The 21,441-nt window shown below is 42.8% G+C and overlaps 1 protein-coding gene across 1 annotated transcript; it reads left to right on the top strand.

Annotated features, from left to right (window-relative positions):
* Window positions 1-2,516: 2,516 nt before the first annotated feature.
* syt7a (synaptotagmin VIIa) lies at window positions 2,517-20,525 on the top strand. Its single transcript, XM_029523731.1, has 8 exons — window positions 2,517-2,647; window positions 6,173-6,304; window positions 15,235-15,337; window positions 17,214-17,481; window positions 18,638-18,807; window positions 19,124-19,238; window positions 19,880-20,079; window positions 20,388-20,525. Exons 1-8 carry the CDS (start codon window positions 2,601-2,603, stop codon window positions 20,490-20,492), a joined length of 1,140 nt encoding a protein of 379 aa, XP_029379591.1. The 5' UTR covers window positions 2,517-2,600; the 3' UTR covers window positions 20,493-20,525.
* Window positions 20,526-21,441: the final 916 nt, after the last annotated feature.

Genomic DNA, 21,441 nt, shown 5'->3' with positions numbered 1-21,441 from the left:
AAGGCCGGGAAGTGGCAGACTGTCCAGGGCCACATGCAGTCCGGAGGATTAAGACCCAGCAAGTGAGTTCAGAACCTGGCATGAAAAAGAGAACACATCAGTCACTGTGAAGCGAAGAAAACAGCATGTATGACCATGCAGATGTTATTCTCATTATGAAGTTTGTACGTCAGCAGCAGCTTTGATCAGATGAACGAATCAGTTCTGGGAGAGTTAGGTCAAATTCAGCAGGGGGGGAAAGTGCAGCTCAGGTGTCAAGGTGAGTGCTCGGGCACAAATACATGTGTGAGCACAGGGGAGATGTGAACGCTGTTCATTGTGCGTAATAAAAATAGTTGTTTTATTTACGGGTGCAAATTGTCTGTCTGCATGTGTACTTCCAACAATGCAGCACAGAAATAGTCTCATTTTCACATGCACACCTCCCGCCCGCCTTTTAATTAGGAGTCATACTGGAACGTGAACGAAACGTGTTGATCACTGCGTGCATGTATCCCACAGTCATGACGTATGACATGATTTAGGCTCTATATTCAGCGTGTTTAAATGAGGCAGTTCATTTTCAGTTCTTCGTGATTTTTGCACCTTCCTTTGGCACCTCGTGTCTGTGATTTCTTCCTCCACAACACATTACGCTCATCACTACTTCACTCCTCATTCCCTCCTTCTCTCCTCTTCTCATCTTTCTTTTTGCCCCCTGTCTATAATTGGATTCTATTTTCAGGCTGCTATAAGTGTCTTTGTCTCTTGTGTTTGTGTCTCACACCCCATTTTCTGTCTCTCCTCCATCGTCACCCTCTGTTCTTGATCCTTCCCATTGCTCGCTCCATCTTTCTGTTGCTGTTGAAAACCACTCCTGTTCTTCCCTTTCCCTTTGATTTGCCCTCAAACGGTTTCAATCTGGCAAAAACATCCATTACCTTTTTTTTATCCTTTCATTTGTGGCAGACAAATATAACGGATAACATGCTAAGAATCTTATGCAAAATTGTGCCATGTGAAGTAATGTGAAGCAGAGTAAACTGCACCTAACTGAGGTGAATAGCTCTCTCGTGACCTAATTCTGGTAGTCTGGGTTACGCAGCGATCTAAAGGAGAGAGGAGGATAAATTTAGGGAGTAAAAAAACATATGAAAAAAAAACAAACAACAGGAGCACAGTTTAGCGTAGAGCTTACCAAACACAGAAATAATGCATGTATAAGTGAAATAAGATGTGTAATATCTTTGTATTGATGTGATTATTTAAGCTTTTTTTAGAATGGAGTGAGCCAATTAAACATCAAGAGGAGTGGAAGTGAGAGGCGGACAGAGGGAGGGAGTCGTACTGTAGGACTTGGTTGGCTGTTGGGATGTCTCTAGAGGTGCAGCAAGTATTTAAAAGACGAAAGTGATTGAGAGAGAAAGCAGGAGAGGCTATCAGAGATGGAAAAAGTTGACTGATGAGTCCAGGAAATGGGGATCTCTCATCAGCCAAAAAAGCCCTCATCAGGAAGGCCTGGAAGCTGCAAAACGTCGACCCATGCGCCTCGGCATGGCCACATGGCGCATAACCGCTCCACGCCTGTGCGGACAGTGCACATCCGGCCTCTGCCCACGCGAAACACACCCCCACGCAAACAGAACGCTCCGACCGCGCAGACACGCAAGGCGCACGCTCATCTGACGCACACGCACAGGGCGAGCTCACAGTCCGCACACTGCTGCCAGACGCAGGCCCATGATCAGTATACAGCACATAGCGACCACTCAGGCTGCACCTTCTACTGCTATTTCTGCTATTGCTGTTACTGCTGCTGCCTGACATTGCTCTCTTTCTCTCTCCTCCTCCTCCTGTTTCCACTTCCCAATGCTCCTCCTTCTGCCTCCTTCTCCCCTTTGTTCTCAAATACCATCCCTCTTCCTCCTTCTGCCTCCCCTTCGTGGCCATCAACTTCCTGTTCGGATGAACTTTCCTGTATCTATTCTGATGTCAACCTGACTTCTTCTGCTGTCTCTCCCTACTGCCCTGTGCCACCTTGTCTCATCTCTGAAAACTCTCTCCCCCTCTCCTACACCTCATCTCCTGACCCCACTACTTCTAACCAACTCACCACCTCACGCCACGGCTCCTCTCCTACATCCACTTCCTCCTCCGTGACCTCTGACTCCTTTTCTCCTCCTCATCCTATCCTCTGCCGACCGTGGCCTTCTTTGCGCACTCTTTCCTCCCTGCTCCTCTGCCCTCCCAGCTTTGGGGATCCAGTCTTATCCTATGCATCCACCTTGGAGCACATCCCCTCTGGCCCAGCCCGGCCTCGGACGCTACTGCGACAACAAAGTCTTCAACAGCCTCTCATCCACCCATCAGGCCCTGGTCTCCGCCATCCTCCTACCACATCCCAGAGCTTGGGACAATTACATACTGCACCTGGACAGCCTGGGGGAGGTGGGGGTGCTGGGAAAGGAGAGGGAGGTGGCAGCAGTGGTGAGAGTGGGGGTGCAGGTACAAGAGGTGTTGCCCGGGGTGCACGGGGCAGCCCAGCAGGAGCAGGTGCTTCTCGCTATAGGGGCAGTGGAGCAGGAGGGCGATCGCGTGGTAATCCTGGCAGCTGGGATTACATGATGGACCAGATCCGGAATCGTGGCCTGGATGTCAAGTCATTCCTGTGAGTCTTTACAACTGTTCTTCATATATTTAAGAAGTCTGCACTGTGTTGCCTGCTGAGGCCTGTGTCTATCTCTGTCTTACATCATATGCTATAAGTTGTTTCATGTACGTCTTTAGGGTGTCTCTTTACAATATCTTAGCAATTATTACGTATCTGTGTTTAGCTATTACCTAATCAGTTTACCTTTACCTCTGTGAAACACTCTGTACCTCTTTTTTTGGGTGTTTTCTTTCTGTTTCTATTTGGTATCCAGGGAAGGATATTTCTGGCAAAATATTGATATGCTTGTGTGCATACATGTATAAATGTGTATTAGTAGCTTCTGTGGTTTACAGTAGAATGACACGGTGTTTGGAGCATGTGCAGGACTTCTGTGCACAAAAGGTAGCCATTTCTTTCATTGTTGTAAAGGAGATATATTTTATATAATGATAAGAATTCTACACAGTCCATCCATCTCATAGCGAGCTCATTCTGGATAGTGATGGTGAACACAGGAGAGAAGGCCAGAGGTGGGCTTATTTGAAAAATCTATTATAAATGTCAATGTGGACAGAGTTATGAATGTAAACAAGCTGTAAGCTCTGTATAGGAGATGGATCAACATCTCATTTTATCAGGGCGTCATAGATCACATGCTGATATTAACAATTACAGATTGTATTTATTGGGCCGGAGGAAGGGGGAATATGTGAGTACTTGAAATGTTTCATGGCCCTTTCAAATCTCAACATAAACAAAGTGATTAATGAATGTTGACACCAGGAGCGTTAATGACTGTTCATATGAGTGTGCAGCGCAGTAATGACTTGAAATGAATTACAAAGCTTCTTATTGAGCAATCTGTCAAAAAAGGCATTTTTCCTCATTTTAGAAGGAGCTGTCGACATACGCATGAAAAATAGCGAGGAAGTTGCAACATATTGTGGGCTGGTTCTGTCCCTTTCTGTGATGAATTGTTCACTGTTTATACTCTATGCTCCGCTAAACAGTAACATCTGTTTGGATGGCATTCAGCCTGTCTGCTGCAAGTGTCTTTGCAGGACAGAGCTAGTGCTGCTAGAACATAATATTCATGAGGCGGTGTCATGAAAAGTCAAAATTTATTTTATTTTCACACCGTCCCACTCAATTAGACAATGTTATTTCGGAGCCATCCTTTCGAATGACTGTTAAATATCCTGCTTAGCAGTTACACCAGCAGGCCTAATCCATATTTCATGAGTATTTGCAGCTAAAATGCCATCTCTTTTTGCCACTATCGCTGTAACTTTCATGCTAATTGCAAATCTGCTGACATGTGTATCAGCACGTGTACATCACACAGACCATGTGTCACTGTGCATCAGTATAAGAACAAGGGTTAAGCAGCTGTGTGTAGATTCGTGTTAACCCTGAAGCATTGATCTTATGTCACCAGCACCATTACCTCTACAACATATTGTCACTGCAGGCCAGAAGAGGAGGGAGGGATGATGGGGGAGAGAGTGGTGTGGTGAAGGGATCAGGAAGGACACTGCCAAGGTACAACATGTAATTAATGTCCCTTTTCACTGAGTGCATTTTACAGTAGCCCTTCACCATTCGTTATTTATTTCTTTATATATTTATTTTTTTAATAATTTTTTTTTTTTTAATTTGCATTCAAGCTTCTCTATGCATTTGAGTACAACACAGCCACAGATTGCCACACACTAAAGCACCAAGGTCATGGAGGGACCAACCACTGTAAATGTGAGATTGAGATGATTGCTGTATATTTCTGTCATCACCTCAAATGATAGATGGCAGAGTGGCACAGTAATAGACGACCCATTGTTCAAGCCAGTTCATTTCAATCTTGGCCTGTTTCCCTATCTGGATGAATTATTGCTCAATGAATGTGTTGATGTCACACGGATACCATGCCTTTGGAGCATTTTGACAGAATTGATCTCTTGGGAAATCGGTCTTCATGCTTTTTGTCTTAAAATCAATTATTTATTCTTTTGTCATCGATACCTGCTCCCTCTCAGTGTTGCTTCTTAACATTCAACTTAACTAATTTTCTTGAGTGCAAATGGCCATTCTTAACAGTCGATGGGAGCAGAGGGGTCCAATAAGCCTTATAGTTACAGTACAAGTGTAAGCAGTATACCAATATGTTTGACATACCAATGATTCCTGACCAGGGGTATCTGGGGTACCTCTGAAGGGGTCATGTGGAAAGAGAGATAGTAGAGGAGCTCAATTAATGTAATTCAAAAAAAAGAAAAAAGCTGAACATAAATGTTGAAATTATGAGCTGGATTTAAAGCATAAATGATCAAATGAGATAATACAGATGAAATCACTTCAAATGAACCCACTTATGTTAGGTGGTGTAACTCAACTTGACTCTATTTGAAAGCGTGTCTGAGGGCAGTAGACATAAAAAGGTTGAGAACTTCTAGAATAAATGTATAATAGGGAGATTATTAAACAGGGCATAATGGAGCTGCAAGAAAAGTTGTGATGGCATGCAAGAAAGATGAAATGGCCAAATTTAGGCTGATATTTTTCCACAGCCTGGCACCGCCACATTTTCATAGCCAGACATTGTAACCCAGTCAGAGCTTTAAGCTGCAGACCCAGGGGTTTCGGTGACAGGAAGGATAGAACGAGGCAGCAGAGAATTAAGAGCAGGGGAAAGGGATGAAGGGGGAAACAGGGATTTGGAGAGCAACTGTGGCTGAATAGAGGAGATGAAATGAGAAGAGTGCAACATCGAGAGTGAGAGAGCAGTGACCCAGAAAACAGTGACATACACCAAGTACCTCAAGATACTGTGCCACTCAAATAGAAACAATTAGTCCAGATCCCCGTAATGAAGCTTGATTAAATCTTAACTCTGGAGAAAGATGACAGGCGTGCTGGATGGGAAAGGTGAGTCTGGAGGGAAAGCATAAGGCAGCTTAAATAACTAGATAAATGACTGTGTGTGTGTGTGGGTGGGTGGTGGTGGTGTGTGTGTGTGTGTGTGTGCATACTGGTCTGCACAGAACTTTAACATGCGTGGAAGCTGATATCCAAGCTGCTGAATATCACATCCATTAACAATAATTAACTAATCCCCAACACTTAATGATTTGTTGTCTGTATGATGTGAACGCAGCCTGCGCCTGTTTTCAGCACCACTTCATTAAAATCATCATGTTTTAATATTAATTTGGCCTTTCAGTTTAAGGCATCTTCTTAATATCCTTCCCTGGACAAAGTGCTCACTGTTTTGGTGTTACCGTGTTTTTCAGATTTTCCCTCTTTGACCATTTTCTCTGTGACTGTTTCCTCTGTTTACTCACAACGGCCCCTTATAATACTGCAGTCTCTCTGGTTTCTGTCCTCGTTTTCACCTGAAATGACCTCTCTTTTCTTCTCTCTCCCTGCACCACACCTCCTTTATGTTCGATTTCCCTATCCTTTGCATCGCTGTTCTCTTTTCTTGTCTCTCTTTCTGTCTCTGTCTCTATCTTTTATTGCATTTGTTTTTTTATGGGGAGCCAGCGAAGGGAAGCTGGTGGTCCTGGCTTTGGCCATTGGTGTGGCCGAGCAAGATGACTTTGCCAATATCCCTGACCTGCAGGAAACAGCAAAGGCAGCACCACCAACCAATCAGGAGCCCCCTCCTGAGAAGAGGTACCCAATAATGTATGAGAGTGCTTGTTGTACATATGAGAGAGAATGGGGTGCTAAAGTAAGTTCGTGAAGGATATAATGTCGGAGGAAAGCAAAACATGAATTCAGAACGTAGGCAGAGAAGAGTAGTTTGGTGACTCACTATGTTTAAGTGCATTGTGCTACAGACCTGCACCTGAAATAGCTCAACAGTTAAAGAAATAAAAATCTGAGCTGACTATAAAACCAAATGTGGCAAATATACCAGCAATGGTGAGAAGAGTTAAGCGATAAAGCAATTCTATTAGACATAAAACAGTAATGAGCTCATAAATCAACAGCAGTGAGACACAATCCTTTCTGCTTTTGCAGGTAAAATTTCAGCCAGTCAAACAAAACTGTGCTTTCTCATGCCAGCTGTCCCTTTCTTTCCCCCTGGCTTTACTAATTATCTTTCCATATCACAATGGCATTCTCCTCCAACATTTTCATGTTTACTCATATGTCTTCTTACTACTGGCTTACAGAGACCTCCCATCGGTAATTGTCATATTTTCTTTGTATTTTCATGCCTTTTATCATCGCTGTCCTTTACCTCTCTGCCCCCCCACCCCCACCCCCCCGCTCATTAGCTTTCTTCAATCACCCATTGCTGTTCTGTGAGTCTCGTCTCTGTAGCTCCACTGAGGGCCCAGAGAGCCTCCTCATTATTCCACAACATGTTAGTCACTTACATAAACATGCTGCTAAAAATAAACCTTTTCTTTGCCAGCCACCTTACGCACAATCTCCCAGCCTCCCAAAATAATTGGTCTTGCATTCTGTGGAGGAATTGGACCAACGTTTTTTTTTTTTCGTAGAACAATTTTAGGCAAACAAATGAGCACAAGGGTGTGTGTCATCCGAGAGAAACGGCTCACACCACTGTTTGTGTTGCTCATTTTCAGCAGTAGATGGTGGTTTTGATTATTTATGCCAGAGCGTTACTGTAATCCTGTGTTTGGCCTGGCCTTAGGCCGATGCAACACACTCGATTTCCTCTGCTGTCCAATTAGGCTGTTTTAACCTCACTTTGATTCTGTGACAAATTGGAAGTGGTTTTGGAGATGCATGACATGACATACACCTTAAAACTAAATGGCAGAAGAGGATGAACAAAATCTCGTTTACTTGTCACGCCTCATTCAGTATTTCATTAATTTGACATATCATCTCAAGCCAGGGCTCTGTTAAAATGCAGATGCTCATTCCTCTTTCTTGCCTAGAACGCACAGCTGCACATGTGGGCTGGAGACATTAATAGGCTCTCCTGGGTCTTCAACTCTGAACAAGTACCTTTATTTATCATCAAGTTTGCCTTTACAACTATGCTACGTCAACAACTACCAAGGGGTTTGTCTCTTAGTTTGTCGGCCTCATTTTAGTCTCCTGCCCCCAAGCATCATGTGGCCTTTTCCTAAAGTCCACACACGGCTGTGTGGCACTACAAACAAGCATGAAAGTCCTCTATTGAATAAGACTGTCGCTTTTGTGAACATCAAAAGTATCGCCCTTGTTTAGGATTAGTGTGAAATCCATGGAGCCGCACAGGACTGCAATTTTCTGCGTAATTTGTTGTGCACATTACATCTGGCTTTTCCAGCATTTCGTTCACCTGGAAACCTCCTTCAATGGGTTGTGATAGCCACGAATAGACCAAACAGCAGGAAGAAACCAGAGGATGTTCTGACACCTCGAATAATGTTGATGTGGAATTTTCTCGATTAAGGTTAGGTTCATTTAATGTCTTTCAGTCAAAGCAGAATGGCTGGCATCTTACAGTCTGTAAACAACAGAGAGGTAGAGGGTGAAAAAAAGAAATTGGACTTTAATGAATGTCCCGGTCCTTTACTGGGCTGTAAACTAATTCCACTTGAGCCATGCATTGTTTTGTTTGTTACACGATAAATTACAAATTCAAACCTATAATGAATGATTTAGCCACACTTTAATTGGTTGCTAAATTTAGAGGCTGGTATAAACATAATAATTCCAAAGTGTATTAAAATGGCAAGGTGTAAGCTTGCTGGGAGTATATCATTCCCTGTGGTGTTAGTGCTGACTTCACAGATGTCCGACCATGATTTAATCAATCACGCTCTTGGCATATTGCTCATCTTAAACAGGGCTTTCAAGCCTGCACCCAGCCAGAGCCAAAGTCATCATTTTCCCCCCCCCCGTGCAGCCATATCATCCCAGCCGGTGCATTTACATCAAACATGTCCTTCATGTGCCCGTCGCTCATCACCATACCGACATCACTCATGTCACACCTCTTCAACTAAACTGACCAGTCTGAACAACAACTTCCACCAAAGATGAGGACTGAAGTTAATGTAAATAGTTGACGTGACTCACAGTTGGAACATTATCAGTGCTAACATCAAAGTAAAATCTCTCGTTTCATGATGAATAGGAAAGAGCTGCTCTTTATACAAGCGTCCTACATTAATGAAGCCGCCTGCGATGGAAGGTAACTCTGTTTAATCAAGTTCTTCAAACTATAGTATTCTATAGTTATAAACTATATTATTCCAAAATTTTGATTATTAGACTACTACTATACATTTACTACTAGATTTAGATTTACTATATAATGAATAGTATGCATATAATGAACTGAAACTGCATAATAATGCCTACAAATTGAGTAATTCTTTAACGTTTAATAATGTGTAACAAACAGGAAATATTTTGCTCTATAGGATAATACTTCTGTTAAGTAAAATTTAAGTAGGATTTTTACTTGAAATGCAGTATTTAATGTTGTATCATATAAGCTTATAAGTATGAAGCGTATAAGTTCATATCGGCACTTTGAAAGCTCAACATGCTTCTTCCACCCCAGGAAACAGAAATACAAAACAGTTCGTAGGTACAAATAACAGCAAGGCCTTTTATTTACCCCTCAGCCATATGTTTGTGACTCACTGTTGCTTGGCCATAGTTGAAGGCTGGCCAAACAAGCAGTCTTATCCCCACTGGCCATGAGACGGTGTTACAGTGCGTGATTTTCATTACGCTCCTTCACTGACCTTGTGTGTGCAATCGCTGGATGAGAGCATTGTGCAAAGGCATTTGTTTATGACTGGGGTAAGGGCTGATTGACAGTTTGAAAGGTGCCGGAGCTGGTGTTAGTGATAGAGACTTTCAAACCAAGGTTAGATGCTCACAGGGGAGAGAGAAAGAGAGAAGGGAGAGTTGAGGGAAGGGAAGCTGTGCAAGAAAATAACGCAGGAACTCGGACGGATTACAAAATTGTGTGTTGCTTTGATTGTGGGGCCACACATGCTGAGATGTTTATATCCCCAGCATCTATAGGTCGTGGAGCTTAGAAAGCTTAATTAGGATGTTAGAGTGAGTTGTTAATGCCTCATTGGTTCTCACTCGTACAATTATGTTTTGATTCAGTGAACCTATACTGTAGGTTCTCCTCCAGTGTTGCTATAAAGAGAAGCTACAATCCCCGAGAGCTTTGAATCTAGATCCTTCTCTGAGCAGCAAGCCAATGGTCCAATGAGGATGGAGGTTTGGGATAGAGGAGGCGGGATGTGCCCTTGTGCCACATTGACATTAAATCCACTTGCCTTTGGTCTTTAAATTATTCATCCATGCATGTTACATCATTTTGAGTAAGCCAGTGGAGTTGTTTCTTGTTTCTGCGTGCATCTTGCAGATATTAATAGATGTGGCTGTAGATTGCTCTGCCTCAAAGAACAGAGGTATTCTTAGACTCTCTGAGTTGGAGCTAGTTATTCGCCAAGTGGACTATTTGACATCGCTGTATAATTTACTAGCTTATTACACTGATTAACTTGACATGAAAGGCTAAGATAAGAGGGCATTTTGATGTTTTACCTAAATCAATATAAACTTATATTTATTTAATAATAGATTTTGTGTTGGTGCTCTAAGTGTATTAGTCTAAATTAGAAGAGTTTAATCTTAATGTGTTGGACCATGGTGTGTTTAGACTAATGTCATTTTTCTGAAGGCATTCTGAGGTCACATACATGTATAGTATAGTTTAAACATTTTAAATAGGCATATGCTGGTCTTTTGTTCTTCAATAATAGAACAAATTGTATAATAGATGATATAATCAGAATATGTTTGTACACAAGCATGTAAGTCTGATGCAGTGTTGCTTCTGTGCCTGAGGCTTTGCAAGCTCAACTGATCTGCAGGGTCTTCGGGGGTTCTGGTTAAGATTGTCCCTGAGGCTTTGGCTCCCTATGGCCGCCATGCTCATCCTCGCATCACACAGGGAATATTGAGATGCATTCAGTTCCTTGCTAAGAGAGGGGGAAAGCAGATAACACCAAGGCGGGAAAAAAGAGGAGCCACAAAGCGAAGAGGAGGAGGGGAGTGTATTTGTACTTCCATCCACCCATATGTGAGGGCAGGATGAAAGAAAATTCAGGTCTATCTTCCTTCGTTGAGAGCAGTACTGTAGGATGGAGTACTCTGCACATCCCTGTGTTATGCTGGGCTGGAGGCAGCACTCTATCCAGCAGACACATGCTGCTGCACACGCTCGTCTCATACATACAGATAGATGGTGGTTGGGGAGACGAGCTATTAGGAGCATTAACCTGGGACTCCAGAGTCCTGCCTCAGAACAGGTGGTGCATCTGCAGCAGCCTCCACCTCACAGGCAATCTTTGAATTTAATCGGGAACCAAAACATTTGCTAGACTCGTGTATGGACTTTTAATAAAGCTGGAAAATGTTTTAATGATTTCATGTTGCTGAGGTTCCCTGGAATGGTCGGTCAGTTGTTTTGATTGAGCTCAGAGGATAGGCTGCTAAATTGCAAAGAGTATTGGGAAGCTATGAAGGGAGGTGGGCCTCTGAACTGCTACAACATTAAGCTCATCTTTAGATGAAAGAACTGTGATGTGCACCATATATAGTACTTTACTGGACATGATGAAAAGGACAACTGCAAACCACCCAAGTAAAAATAAATAGTGTGTCGAAATGCATCACAAATATGGCTTCTAATAAAAAATAAAATGGGCAAATAACTGTATTTATAATGATCCACATTTGGCAAGGACTGAATTGTGTTTTGCTAAGATAGTATTTAGCACCTCCCCTGTTGCCTCTTCTTCCTGAAATGGAATTTCACTAAACGATTAATTTCCAGTTCCAGTATGTAGGAAGTAATTAGCTAAGAGTGAAGACGGTCACAATTATCCATGGCACCAGAATCAGCCAGAGCTTGAGAAGTGAAGCAGGAGGGATGACTCCAGTGTGAACGTACATGTGTTTCTTGTGGATAATGAAGTTATGTAAGCGGCGCTGTGCTCCACTGCTGTGGTTCTGACTGTGAATGATCCTGGGAAGTATGATGTGGCCCCCAAAGAATGACAGATCAAGTGGGCGGCTGTAAAATTGAGCATAGACATTGAAAACCATCACTTCGTGGTCTCAGGCGAGCGTGTTTGTTTGAGTGTGACATGTTTGCAGAGGGGTGGGGACTCTGAGTGTCTGGAAACCAAAAAAAAAAAAAAAAAAAAAAGTTGGGGCTCGGGCTGGGGTGGGCTTTTTTTCTCGCGTCTCTCTCCAGCCTAGAAGTGGAGTGTCTTTCCCCCCCTCCCCCACTCTTCAAGCTGCTGGCCCTCGGTCAGGTAACAAAACAGGATAGTATCACAGGACGGTGAAACCCAAAGTGGCCCCGCCTGCCTCCATATGTCTGTTCATGTGAATGTGTGTGTCTGCGAGGCTCTCACCCGTACCTGTCATATATCCTAAACCTTATCTTCTTTGTTCTCAGTGTGTTTGCCTGTTTGCTGCACCCTTCTAAACACACCCTTCCCTTGTGTCCACACCCACCACCCTCTTGTCCCTACACCCCTAACCCCCCATATGTATGGTCCGTGTTTCTAGAGCCGTTGCTATGCCAACAGCCCACTTTCTGTGCCTTGGCTGTGGGAGAATCTGATCTGAACTCGAGTCCACTCTGCCTCCCACTGGACACTGTAGACAACTGCAGCCTCTAAAGCTCATCCCTCCACATCAACCCCCAAGGGGTCAAACAAGGAAGAAGAAGTAAAGAAAAAAGCAAAATTGGCAACAAAATGTAGCAGTTATGGTTTTACCATCTGCCGTAGTTATGAAACCACTCTCCATTTTCAATTTATTATCCTGTTGAGAAACTCTATGATCTGGAGGCAGTATGGTTTTTTTTTTTTTTTTGTTTGTTTGTTTGTTTGTTTGTTTTTTTTCTTTATGCAACAAATCTGCAGCCCCAGCCACTTTCATTAAACAGCCTGGGCGCAGTGCTGGAGCAGAGGACCACCTCAGGTGCTGTAGAGCAGGGCTGGTAGAAAGGCCATTCCCCCAGCTGTACTAGCTCTTACCTGGGAATGCACCGAACCTTTGAATGAAGCATGAAGGAGAATGAATAATTGAAGGCATTCGCTCCCCCATCAATAGTTGGGAGGTGGAGGAGGAGGGAGCTGTGTTGTTTTACTTCCCTTAAGTCTCTCTCCTTTACAGCTCTTTTGAGCTCGTCTGCAGATCAAGGTTTAGTGTTTTGCCCAGCCTTTTCCTCTCCTCTCAAACTGCCTGCAGTTTAGAGTCTGTGCAAAAATAAATAAACAAAAAAATGACCGGCCGCTGTAAATGCATTTACCTCCCTTGGCAACTAATACAACTAACACCAATTGACAAACAATCCCTTCCGTTCTTGAAATGGTTAACATCCCTCCTTCCCCCCGTCTCACTCTGATTCCTTTGCTGGTTGAAGTGGTTGTCTGTTTGCTTGTCTTGTTTGCTTGCTTTTTCTGTCTGTCTATTTGTCAGTATATTTTCCCCTGGTTCTGTCCTCGTCTTCTGCAAAAATGTACACATTATTGCATTCAACGCCAATTCCCATCCAAATTTGCAGTCCAGAGCGCCCCAACAAAAAAAGTGTGGCCTATGAAACACAGATTTTCTCATTCACAGAGAATGCTGGCCAGACAGACAGACTTTCTATGGGCTCTTTGTTTCCTGCCTGTCCAGGGCATTGCCTTCACTCCCTGAGTGACAACTACTTGCATATATTATATATGCACATGTAGCCAATGCCAATTCGTGCTTTGGCCCCTGTGTCCCCAGTCCACACTTTTAGAGTGTTGCTAAATGGTTGAAAAAAGGTTATATTAAAGTGAATTTATATCCGTTCTAGCTATTCCTGCTATCTAACAAGGCCCTCTTTTGTAACACTCTAAATGTGCTTCCTATGTTCTTACTATTTGTCCATTTTTGTGTTATTTATATTTGAGCTATCCACTTAAAGAACAATAGTCCTTGCTCTCTTTTTCCTGGTGAACAATTGTATTTATTGTCCTTTTCTTTTCATCTCTGTGCTCTTTCTCTCCTTTTAGCATGTTCGCCCCTTTGTCACCTGTTAGAGATATTGCGTGTGCATAGTTCTTTATTTTTTTTCTCTCTTATTCTTTGATACTTATCAGACTGACCAAACTAAGCCTCTCTTGTGTTTCCAGGCTTTCCTTCCTTCATTCCCTATCTTTTCTTGCAGCTCTGTTTTTCTCTCTAATGTGCTGGTGTTTGTAACAATCTCAGTCTGTTTTTGGTTTTGGTTTTTGTAACCTCACTGTTCATGCTATTAATACTTGCTATCTCTTCTAATACAGAAAAAAATTTTCAGCTTGGTTTTCGATTTCTTACATTCCTCTTTATGACCTTTTATCTTATCTAGAATCTTTATGATTTCTTTTCACTTTGTGTGTCTGTAGCATCCTCTCTGCATCTGCTCATTTATTTACTCTTTTTCTATGTTTCTGTGCTTGTCTTTCTTCTCTATTTGTTGTTTGTTTCTTGCCTAACGGTGTTTCTGTGTCCAGCCTCTCCATGTGCCTTGAGCAGTCATCTATGGAGTGCTGTGTGTCCAATGTGTCATATTGCATTGGTCAGGACTTTTGCACTTGGCTCGTTCTTGTTCTATCTTTTCTCTCATGTTTACTTTGAACGCATAATATTTATCTACTTTTAATTTTTTGTCTTTGTTTGCTGGTTTCCCTTTTACACTTTGATTCTTCCTCTTCTTCTTTTCCTGAAGTATGAACATAGAGGTTTCGCTCCCTCTTTACTGTTTTCAACAATCCTCATGTGGAGGAGCTAAACCTAACATCTATGAACATTTGTACCTAAGTATGAAGCTGTGCCATGGGAGATCTCTGCTCTCTCATTTATGTTTTTCAATTTTTTTTTCTTTTATATGATTCAGAGCTAATAACTAAGAAATTTAAACACATAAACACTTAACAAAACTGTTCAGCATCTGTTAAATGTCCAGTCCTCTATGTGTTGCTATAGATGTCTGTCTACTGTGTACAGTATACAGTAACGTCATGTTGCTATACGTGTCATTATACATGTGTGTCTTGTTATTGTCTTCAGGGGAACTAAGAGTTGATCATAAACTCTGGGGATTGGAGACAATTTGTATATATTTTTTTTTATTTAGTGTTTCTGTCTTGTGTTTTGTCTGAAAACGTCTTTGTCTTACTTAGTGGAGGTAACTTTCCTGCTAGAGATATGGATGTTTGCCACACTCGAGATATGTATAGTGTCAGATTCCAAGTTTCATCAAATACAGCTCACTGCATCAAAGGCACTCAGTTCTAGCGCCCAACGTTAATCTGTGGAATCTTTGGCAGATTTTATTTGGCCTCGCTCATTATAGCTGGAGAAAGCACAAGCCACTTTGAAGCGACTTCTGTCCAAAGCAAACTGGGCCCAATTGGTTGTTTCAGATAGTGGGTTTTCAAGTGCCAAACAGGTTGAGGTTGGACTCCCCGTGTGCTCAGACATTCTCTCTTTCTGGAGATGAGTTAGCTTCTTAGCACATGTTCTCGCTGTTTTCACCCCGCGTCAAACTGTTTTTTTGCTTACAGGGGCAACAAGCCAGCCAACAGCCCCAAGGGTCAACCCCCTGATGCTGACGGTCACTCCTCTGTAACTGACCTGGCCAACTCACTCACTGGAGACATGGTGATGGTAAGACCCTTTGCCCCGCCACACATCTATCCCACACGCAGACTTTTTCATGCTTCCCCTTCTCTCTGTTGCACTTCCTCCGTTTTTTTTTTGTACTTTGTACTTTTGTCCAGACTGGTTCTAGATTGTCTTGACCACATAATCCCACCCACAGGATAAGGCAGGCAGATGTTACCAGGACAAGGGTAAACACTGATTTTTGGGACTGTTTTAGTTATGGATGAATATGTGCTATTTAGAAAATGTCACCAATGCAAGTGAGTCTAATTATGTTCATTCTCAACATGTCACCTGCTACAGTATTAGGGCTTATTTCTGTGTTATTAGTGATTACTGGACAACAGTGGATTTCTGTGGGTTAGGGTTAGGGTTAGGAAAGAAAAGATATTTGTCTGTAGGTTCATTTCAATCCAAATGATTGGTTTGTTATTTGTTAATAATATGAAAAGTCTAAATTTATTGATTTATTGTTGAAGTGACCTTAAAGGGACACACCAGGGATTTTTTGTGACACTTTATTTAGATTTTTAGCAATTAGCTTGGATTGCACTCGAAAATCATTGGACCATAGATGTGTTGTGAATGCTCCTGCCTTTAAAATTTCATACTCCCCTGAGACTTGAGACTAATCTGAAAGCCCAAGTTTAGAAGTAACCCCAATGAAAGCTCCATCCAGAACCACTGAAGACTAGAGCTGTTTTCACAGTGGGAGTAAAGACCCTCCCGATAAGTAACCTGACTAATCCTCAAACTTTTCTAGCATCTTCGGCAGTGAAACTAAACAGCAACTGTGTGGCAGGCTTTATCAGCCAAAATCAGTGCCTGATCTCATTAATGCTTTTCTGAATAGAAAAAAATCCTTTCAGCAAGAGTCCAAGAGGTAAGATGCCCCAAAGGAATGGTAGGAATCACACTCATGCCTGTGCTTTTGGAAAGAAATCTTTCATTATCACAGGCAGTATTTGGATAATATTTGTATTGGTCCAAATAATTTTGATGATGAGGTAATCACTGGTCAGTGGGAAGGGCTGGGGCTGCCGAGTCTTCGTCCATGCACAGGATTGACTGATTTACATCAACGCATAGTAATAACAGAGCCATAATAGAAAAAAACCCCACACAGGCAGTTTCCACAGCGACAATCAAGCGAGACAAACTATCCAAAATGACTCACACTGTTCACTCTTGCTGTGCCTGTCAACTCTAAAACTGTATTAATACTGAGTGAATGAATTTTGTCATTTTAAAATTCTGCAAGCATCCATTGCAGATGATGCTCCCTGAGAGTGTTTGCATGCAAAAGTCTTCCAATAAATGCCATTGTTAGTGAGAGAGGGAGAGACAGAAGGTGGAACAACAGGAGAAAAGGAAACAGCCATAAACACAGCTGCAAGTGCAGAAAGGCAACCTTGAGCTGTGCTTCCCTGGACATTCTCTGCACGTCTCTTCACTCCGTGCTCTTTTTGTGCCTGCTCTTTCTCTCTGTCTCTCACTCTCTACTTCCCTCTCTCTGCCCGTTGCTTTCTATCAGATAACGGCCTTTTAGTACACAGCCGTGATAAAGCAGTCAGAGTGGCTGTGAGAGAGAATGGGTGGTCTAAGTCTTCCCTATCTACAATCTGAGCACCTCCTGCCTCTTAAGAACATTAAGGAAATTAAACTCTCTCACTCTTATTAATGTCAGACTGATCTCTGCCTTTGAGCAGCTGCCACAATCTGCTGAAATGCAGCTCAAAAATCCACTCCCCCCTCTGTCACGGTCTGAGTGCATGTGCTTGTGCCAGAAAAAAATGTGTGCTCTTGAATTTAACCTTTTGTGTAAGTGGCTGCTGCTGCTGTTGTATATGTTTATTTTACTGTGTTTGTGGCCCTGCAGCTGTCTCCAGGTTCGGAGGATGATGATGGTGAAGGGCCCATCAGTGAGAAGCTAGGCCGGATCCAGTTCAGCATAGGTTACAGCTTCCAGAACACGACTCTCACGGTCAAAGTCCTCAGAGGGCAGGAACTCCCAGCTAAGGACTTCTCTGGCACCTCTGACCCCTTTGTGAAGATATATCTGCTGCCTGACAAGAAGCACAAGTTGGAAACCAAGGTCAAGAGAAAGAACCTTAACCCCCACTGGAACGAAACCTTCCTGTTTGAAGGTCTGCTGCATTCATTCTTGTTATTTCACACTTTCCAATACAAATTGCCATGCTGCCCAAATAGAACCTGAGAAAACTTGGTATGAAATCATAAATCATAAATTATACTGTATGTGTATAACATGAAATATTGATAAGTGATTAATTAAGGTAAATCAATGGCAATATTTTAACAGCTGAACACTGTTGGAATCAGAAAAGCTGCAGTGTGGGTGATTTGTTTGTTTGTTGTTGTTTTTTTTTTTTTTTTGTAATCAGATTTCAACTTCAAACTAGTACAAGTGCAGAAATCTCAAATGTGAAATAAACACACTGTTCCGAATACTGTTCTTAAAAAAAAAAAAAAAAAGTTTTAAAGTTTTTATAGAAAACGTTTTGTGTCTTTGTGATGGGGGAATGTACCAATAGCTTCAAAGCTCCAAAGCTGTAGTTAGACATTTTGGACAGCTTAAATAACAAAGAAGCTACAGTCAGGAGCCTCTTCAGGAGTTTGTTCTTTTAGTGTGAGGACTGGAAAGGTGAAAACAGACGATCCATCCACCAACACCTCTAAACCTCCCTATTTAACATATTATATCTCATTCATAAAATCGAAACTAGGGCTGAGCTGTTCCTTAAATCCTGTATGTAAAGCTAAGCTACCCTGTTTTTTTGCCTGCAGACTTCTGCTTGACTGGTGTAAGAGTGGCTTCTTGTCTAATGCAAAACCAGAAAGTGAACAAGTTGCCTCACAAGGCAGTCATAAAAATTCAAGTCAAAGTCAAAGCATTCATAGCAATGAAAATGTTTCTCAGCACTCAGAGCTTTGTGGAAATTGTGTGAAAAGTCATAATTAACGTGATTTTTCTTTTGCATTGCAGATGTATTAGTGCAGCCGTTCAGGGAGCAGTGATGTGTGTCCCACCTGTTTTGATCTGAATTTGTTTCATTAAGACCATCATGTCCGATTGATAGCACAGCGTTAAATTAACCACAATAAAGGCTTTCTGCTATCAGAACAATGACCAGTGCTGTTGAAAAATGGATGTGATGGGTCTTTGTGACTGGAGCAATCCGTCTCAGTCACCTGAGGGAGCCCTTGCTGGTCCTGACATTTCTGCACTTCGACGTTTGCCAAATTCATCCCCGTTATCTGCTGTTTCTGCCTCCGTTTCAGGCTTCCCCTATGAGAAGGTGAGAGAGCGCACTCTTTACCTTCAGGTGCTGGACTACGACCGCTTCAGCAGGAATGACCCCATTGGAGAAGTGTCAATCCCCCTTAACAAGGTGGAACTGGGCCAGATAAAGACCTTCTGGAAGGAACTGAAGCCCTGCAGCGATGGCAGTGTAAGAGAGGAAGAATCGGGCCACAAGTCCAAATGATCACGCATCCAAAGTTTTCAAATGCTGTGATTGTATCCTTTGTCGTATGGCACTCATTCACTAGCATGTGACCTGGACATAATTTTAGAAGGAGCAAAATGTTCAGCTCAGCCATTCGGGTCACTGGACCTTCTATGTTTAGCACAAGGGGTAAAAGCAGTGGGTAGAGCAGAGGGCGGTGATGTAAGATTACACAATAGTGAGTAATCTGGAATTTGATATTCCCTGATGAAATCCAACATTAGACAGATACTCCATTTTGTGTGTGTGTCTTCCTCAGGGGAGACGGGGAGACCTGCTCGTGTCTCTCTGCTATAATCCCACTGCCAACACCATCACTGTGAACATCATCAAAGCACGCAATCTCAAAGCCATGGATATTGGAGGCACCTCAGGTAAGAGATTCCTCCTTGTTTGTTTAGTCTCTTCTCTGTGTACCCCTTTTCCACCACTCTGGGGTGCTTCTCGTGACATTGGAAGCTCTGCGGCTTCACACACACACACACACACAGCTCTGGCATTTACTGACCTGCCCGTGCTGACAACAGTTGCTGTCTGGCTCCTGATCAGGGTCCTACTGCAGATAGCTGCAGCAACAAGGTGACATCACATCAAGTGTCTCTGCCTCTCCCTCTCTCTATCCTGTTTTCTCTCTCTCGTTGTATGTCTGTGAGGATCTGTGCAAATCAGTGTCAGACCAGTTTGATGCTAGTTTCAGGTCTCGCTGTGAGAATTCTTTCTGTGACGTATTCTTGTGAAAGATCAGCATCTGTTACTTTCACACTGTATGATAATGGTCCAGAATTGGTAATACAAATCCCAGGCCCTATTTCCAGAAATACATCCTCGTTTGTATGTTTCCTAGCTCAGGGGATAAGTTGACCTTGAGCTCAAACTAGGCATGTAGTTCCCTGCTGCCTTCCCTGACTTTAACAATTAGGAGGGTAATTGAAAACGTGACCCTAAAAATGCCCTTCCATGTGCATCTTTATCCTCCGTCTGACGTAAACTGCTGCACTCTCTGTCCATATTGCAGATCCATACGTAAAGGTGTGGCTGATGCACAAGGACAAGCGTGTAGAGAAGAAGAAAACTGTGGTGATGAAGCGCTGTCTGAACCCCATCTTCAATGAGTCCTTCCCTTTTGATGTGCCTGCCCATGTTCTGAGGGAAACCACCATCATCATCACTGTCATGGACAAGGACAGGCTCAGCCGCAATGATGTTATCGGCAAGGTAACGCTTAACTTTCACTTGTTGCAATTCGAGATGTTTGGATCACAAATGTTTCTGTAACAGTTAGCACAAGCCTGAATTTGATGCGGTGAATTGAATATCAAGGCTCCAGCATCGAGGTTAAACATGCTCAGAAAGAACAGATACATGTTCTGTAATGCATTGTAATAAATATATAATTTTAGAATTAAACTATCACTCATTAACTGATCTGACATCCACTTTTATAGATACTGTCTATAAAGCCAGCTGAATGGTTCTCATTTGCTGTCCACGTAATCATCCCCTGTCTCTGTTTCCTCTTGTAGATCTACCTATCGTGGAAGAGTGGACCAGCTGAGGTGAAGCACTGGAAAGACATGCTCGCTCGGCCGCGTACTAACGTTGCCCAGTGGCACGCTCTCAAGGCCTGATCGCACTGCCCAGCTTCCGCCATGGTCTTTCCCCGCCCTCACCCGCCCCGCCTCCCTCCCGTCCCTTCCTCCCACTCCTGTCCTTATGCACAAGACTGACTTGCTGCCAGGCTGTGAAACACGGGTACAATTAGCCATCTGCTCTCTTAAACCTTTAAACTCCTTTCTTTCAAAATCTCTACTCTCCGACTCTTTTCTCCTCTTTCTTTTCCTCCCTCCTCTCATACAGCCGTGTCTTAATTTCTGTGGCTCACCACTTTGCCAATGGTCCCCCTGTTTCTGACTGTCTGTATGTCTGTCTGTCCTTATGCACTTTCCTGTGGAGGTCTGATGTTCAGTTTCTTTGTCGACCCCTTGGTTCTGAACTGCAGCCCCTAACCCACTGAAGGTGCCAGTCCCGTGGGATCACAAAGAATCTTAAATAACAATCTAATCTCATATAATCCTATTGTATGACTACTCCAGGTACACAATGCTATACAGTATGTACTGTATGTAACTATAAATATGAATATATTAGACGTATACATTGGCAGAACTCCCCTTATACACATGACTAGTATACAGTATGTTATTCATAGCCTGTCTGCAGTTTCTCATCTGTCCTCTCTCTTCATTTGTCACCTCGCCCTTGTCATTTATCTCAAGTGTACTATATCCTGTGCCCGCTTCAGTCCTCCTTGCTTTTATTCAGAAGTATTTTAATGTTCAGCTTGAAGTTGTCAAAAGCAATCAATGCTCAGTTTGTAATGAAACCGGCAGAACTTAAGATGGATTGTTGATACTGCCTCCCCCCCCCCCCCCCCCCCCCCCCCCCCCCCACAACCCCTGCTGCCTTTTCCTTCCCTATGCTCTTCTTTTTGTCTTTTTTTTTCCTCCTTATAGTTCCCTCTTCCTCTTCCTATTGAGCCCTTCCTTTCTGGACCCCTCCCTTGTCGTTTGTGTGCTG

The sequence above is a fragment of the Echeneis naucrates genome, chromosome 16 (assembly GCF_900963305.1).
Source record: "Echeneis naucrates chromosome 16, fEcheNa1.1, whole genome shotgun sequence".
Taxonomy (NCBI): Eukaryota; Metazoa; Chordata; class Actinopteri; order Carangiformes; family Echeneidae; genus Echeneis; species Echeneis naucrates.
The sequence above is the reverse complement of the archived record's forward strand: the minus strand, read 5'-3'. Positions and strand labels throughout refer to the sequence as shown.

What these genes read in the sequence shown, in the direction of transcription:
- syt7a (XM_029523731.1), top strand. Translation starts at nt 2,601, where the DNA reads ATGATGGACCAGATCCGGAATCGTGGCCTGGATGTCAAGTCATTCCT. An exon ending in CTGGATGTCAAGTCATTCCT is followed by an intron (nt 2,648 to 6,172) that starts GTGAGTCTTTAC and finishes ATGGGGAGCCAG; the next exon opens with CGAAGGGAAGCTGGTGGTCC. An exon ending in CGAAACCTTCCTGTTTGAAG is followed by an intron (nt 17,482 to 18,637) that starts GTCTGCTGCATT and finishes CCTCCGTTTCAG; the next exon opens with GCTTCCCCTATGAGAAGGTG.